The sequence below is a fragment of the Schistosoma haematobium genome, chromosome 4 (assembly GCF_000699445.3).
Source record: "Schistosoma haematobium chromosome 4, whole genome shotgun sequence".
NCBI classification, from domain to species: Eukaryota; Metazoa; Platyhelminthes; class Trematoda; order Strigeidida; family Schistosomatidae; genus Schistosoma; species Schistosoma haematobium.
Window position 1 is genome coordinate 43635120 of NC_067199.1, and position 4101 is coordinate 43639220.

The 4101-nt window shown below is 35.5% G+C and overlaps 1 protein-coding gene across 1 annotated transcript; it reads left to right on the forward strand.

Moving 5' to 3' along the window:
* The first annotated feature begins 644 nt into the window (after window positions 1-644).
* On the forward strand, window positions 645-3333 carry NOP16 (Nucleolar protein 16). The gene is made up of 6 exons (XM_051219399.1): window positions 645-672; window positions 1959-2041; window positions 2691-2799; window positions 2848-2929; window positions 2980-3089; window positions 3128-3333. Exons 2-6 carry the CDS (start codon window positions 1959-1961, stop codon window positions 3287-3289), a joined length of 546 nt encoding a protein of 181 aa, XP_051067100.1. The 5' UTR covers window positions 645-672; the 3' UTR covers window positions 3290-3333.
* The last annotated feature ends 768 nt before the right edge of the window (window positions 3334-4101 follow it).

Below are 4101 nucleotides of genomic sequence, written 5' to 3' on the forward strand. Positions count from 1 at the left end.
GTATAAAGTATCCGTGCATCCTAAACTCGAGTACTGCATACAAGCTGCTATCCCCTATCTAAAAAGAGACAGAGAGCTTCTGGAGAAATTCCAAAGGACTGTAACTAAACTGATTTCCGGTATGGCAAAGCTCTTGTATGATGCTCGACTGGCTAAGCCAAGCCTATTCCTGTGTCATACTGAAGAACTAGAAGTGACTTGATTACAGTTTTAAAACCACATGGTGATAAATTTGCATCTGATATGTCCTTATTTTTTGTCTTCCAAAACAGAAAATTTACGAAGACACTCCAAAAATGTTCACAAGCACAGAACAAATTACTTGACTATCAATCTAATCATCGAACCATCAGCGGGTGGAATTTATTATCTCAACACGTGATTGAAGCCGTATCCGTCAACTCCTTCAAAAGAAAGTTGGATCAACTGAGAGATCATCATTGCCAGGACTAACACAGGCCACCAAGCCTCGTGTCCTTTCCGAATTGAAACTGATTGTTTCCACATACCTAGACCACAACACGGGAGATAAGTGATCTTTCACCTTTGAAAATGAGAGATTCTTAACCGATTCCATCCTCAATCTCTCGGAAGTACTAAAATCTTTTCACTAAACCGTCGTAAATATTGAATTTCGAAGGCCCACAGAAAAATTCGAATCCCAACCTGTAGGTCAGTATCTGTGGATGGCTTAGTTTCTTTTGTATGCCATGTGCAGTAGTCTGTATATTTTCGACAACACTGAATATTATTCTCATCGTACAACCTATCAATCATTTTACGAATGTTTTTGTGACCAGGTTTAATGTAACCCAATTTCGGGGAAATTTTGGGGAAGCCGCTATGGTAAACTTTGGGGAATTTCCCCAAACGTTGGGAGCTTGGGAATATTGACTGGATTCTAAACCCTGTTTGCGACAAAGTGCAAATGACTCGTAGTGATGTTTTTCAAGTATAGTTATGTTGATGTCTGACGTCCTTTTCAATAGATTTATTAGATGGGCTCTCAACAAAGTTTCTTTCAAAGTGTCTACTCAGTGTGCTTAAGTAAATTGTTAACCATTCCGTTGGACAGCGCTTTCCGGATATACCGGAATAATAGTTATCTAACTAGGCTTTTCACCTTAATTCCCCTGGAAGACAACCGTTTTCCAACGAGGCGAGGACATACATGTCTTTTGCTTCTTCCCAAACTATTAGGACATAATCCAAAGTGATGTTTTAACAGAAACGTAGGTTGTTACAAGTTTGTCTACAATCTGCCTCAGTGTGTTTCAAAGAAGAAGACAAAGCAACTTTCAACTTCTTGTCCTTTCTACTTAGGCTACCATACCTAATGATTAAAGAACCTATGAAACCCGGAGTGGTTTAAACTACCATGACAATTGTCATATAAACCAGTGGCATTCTGTATCGACTGGTAAATTTAAGGTTCCAACTGGTTATTATTCAAGATAAGTACTTAAGCCTGTACTTTGAAAAGAAGTCACATTTTTATTATCACTCCTTATCGTCGAAGGATTTGATTTCCACTACCGGGTTTTAGTTTTTAAAGGATACCTGCGGAGTTTGGTTTGGACAGTTTATTTATTTGAACACATTGGTACAAGAGGGCACCGAATATATATATATATATATATATATATATATATATATATATATATATATATATATATATATATATATACGAGTTCACAAAGTTTTACTTGGTTACTGGGTTGATTGTTCAGAGCATGAACTGGAAATTATCAACGTATGTAATTCCTGGAAAAATCTCGTTACATACTTTCGTATATTTCATATTGACAGAAAATCCGAAGATTCAGGGTTATTTAGAATACTGACATAAACAAAACGTTCGGAAGGTGTGTTACCTTAAGCTTTTTATATCTTTGTTGTTTAATATTTGTGTTTATTTTAAACGTTTCAGACCACTTTTACTTTCCCCTTCTTTGCAGATGGGGAAAAAGCACACTTTCAGTTATTCTCGAAATCGGAAGCGATTAGGCAAAAAACAAAAGGCAAAATTAAAAATCAAAAAGTAAGTCATTTTAAGTGAAGGGTCTTAGCTCATTTTACACTTGTAATTTCTTTCTATTTAGTATCAGAGCTTGGTTATATATCAGTTAAGTGTAAGCACCAAATTCATTTGATACCCTCGTTACGTTTGTATCTTCCTTGGTCTTCAAAAATATTTTGTATAAAATAATTATACCATTCACATTCAATAATGTTGCTGTCATTTATCTTCCTTAACCAGTATTAATCTTTGCGAAATTTTTTAACTGTGGCCAGCTGTTATTTCACATTCTAAACATGTAACTATAGTCGTCTTGTATTGGTTACATTTGACGACACTTATTCCTATCTTTAACTTTTCCTGTTCTTTGAACTGTTGACATCTGATCATTGAGATGATCTCAGTTCAATATGAACTCAGCTGACCTAGTGTTTAAGCTGCATAGTGTCAATGGTTTGAATGTCTTTAATTTCTTTATGCACTAATAAAGTAGTTGTTGAAGTACGATGACTGGTCTTTTAACTATAGGCGGTTAGGCATTTGATGCAGTCATGATAGTGCACTAAGTTTACGTACTCTTGCTCTTTAAATTTGTGTTTAATTTCCATTTATTGGATACAAACTACCTCTATAAATTAATTTTTATTTAATGATTAATGTTTCATATCAGTCCAGTCATTAATTCAGCTTGGAAGTATGGATTATCTGTTAAATCAAATTTTAACCGTTTGGGTTTAGCTTACGATGCAAATGAAGCACTTGGAAATAATTGTGATCAGGTAGTCTTGTAAGAATTATCTAACTAGTTCTGTTTTTGTTAACTACAGGTTTTAACAAATGGAGAGTATGATGATAATGATGCAGTCACAAAAAATATGCCGAGACAGAAAAAGACTAATGTCGTAAAAGGCGAGATTATTCGTTGTTTATTCAATATGTTCTACACTACTCAATTATAGTTTTAGAAGAGTTAGCCAAACATAAAAAGCAAAAACCTGTGTTTGTCTCCGGAGATGATCAGTTGTTTTGCATATACAACTTAGAGATGTATCCTGAGGATGATTTCGAAGTGAGTGCGTTAATTTGAGATATATTTCTATCTTGTAGTCTATGAGTAGAGATCCAAAGAATGTTTATCAGTTGACATCCAAACAGATCGAACGACTAATCAACAAATTTAAACAAACCACTGGCTTTCAAAAGTATCTCAAAGATAAGCAGTCAGGAGAGCTTGCCATCGATGAGTTGTTTAATGAAGAACTGATGTAAATTTATTATTTTGCTAAAAAAAAAAATAAAAAATATGAATACTATGTTCCTATTTTGTGTATTCACAGAGCCTTATATAAATTCATTCAAACGGAATATTGTATGCCTTAAACGTACAAAATGACCAGTTATAATTTAGATAATGTCACTGATAAAATTGACTAAATATACGAATAGATGACATACAATGTAGCAGTGCACAATTCCGGTGTTATGGATTCTCAAGATAGTACTAAGAAACTTGGAAGTAAGTAATAACATAGCATCAGGACATATCAGTTGCTCTTTATTAATGGCGAGGTTCAAGGATTTACTTACATAAGATCAGTTAGTGAGGTTGTAATGAAAGTGATTTGTAAGTAGTAGGAGTCCAACCGGTTCATTTATTTATTTAAACACATAAACATTGGTACAAGAAGGAACCAAATATGCATGTACCACGCTTCATTTGATTTGTGTAAGGGCTGGAATACTGTCTGAGTGCCAAGACTTAAGTGGTTTCTTTAGAGGATCACTCTTCGAGCCTTTGACCTAGAGGTCTAATCCACAAGGCAGTGGAACAACGTCAGGAGATGCAGTCCCGTGGTAGTCGCTGACCAACAGTAGGCTCATATGCCGTTTTTCCAGCTGGATTCTGGAGCCCATGTGTACCATTGGTTTGGAGTCAAGGTTTTCCAACCCCCCTAGCTGAATTCTCCATATTCATCAACCCGGTTAAAGCGCCAGACACTTACTTTTTGTCCTCTCAGTTTCGTATACAACACCCTTGCGACGAGAAAGTAGTGAGTAGGACTTCCGTGACAGCGGTTGTA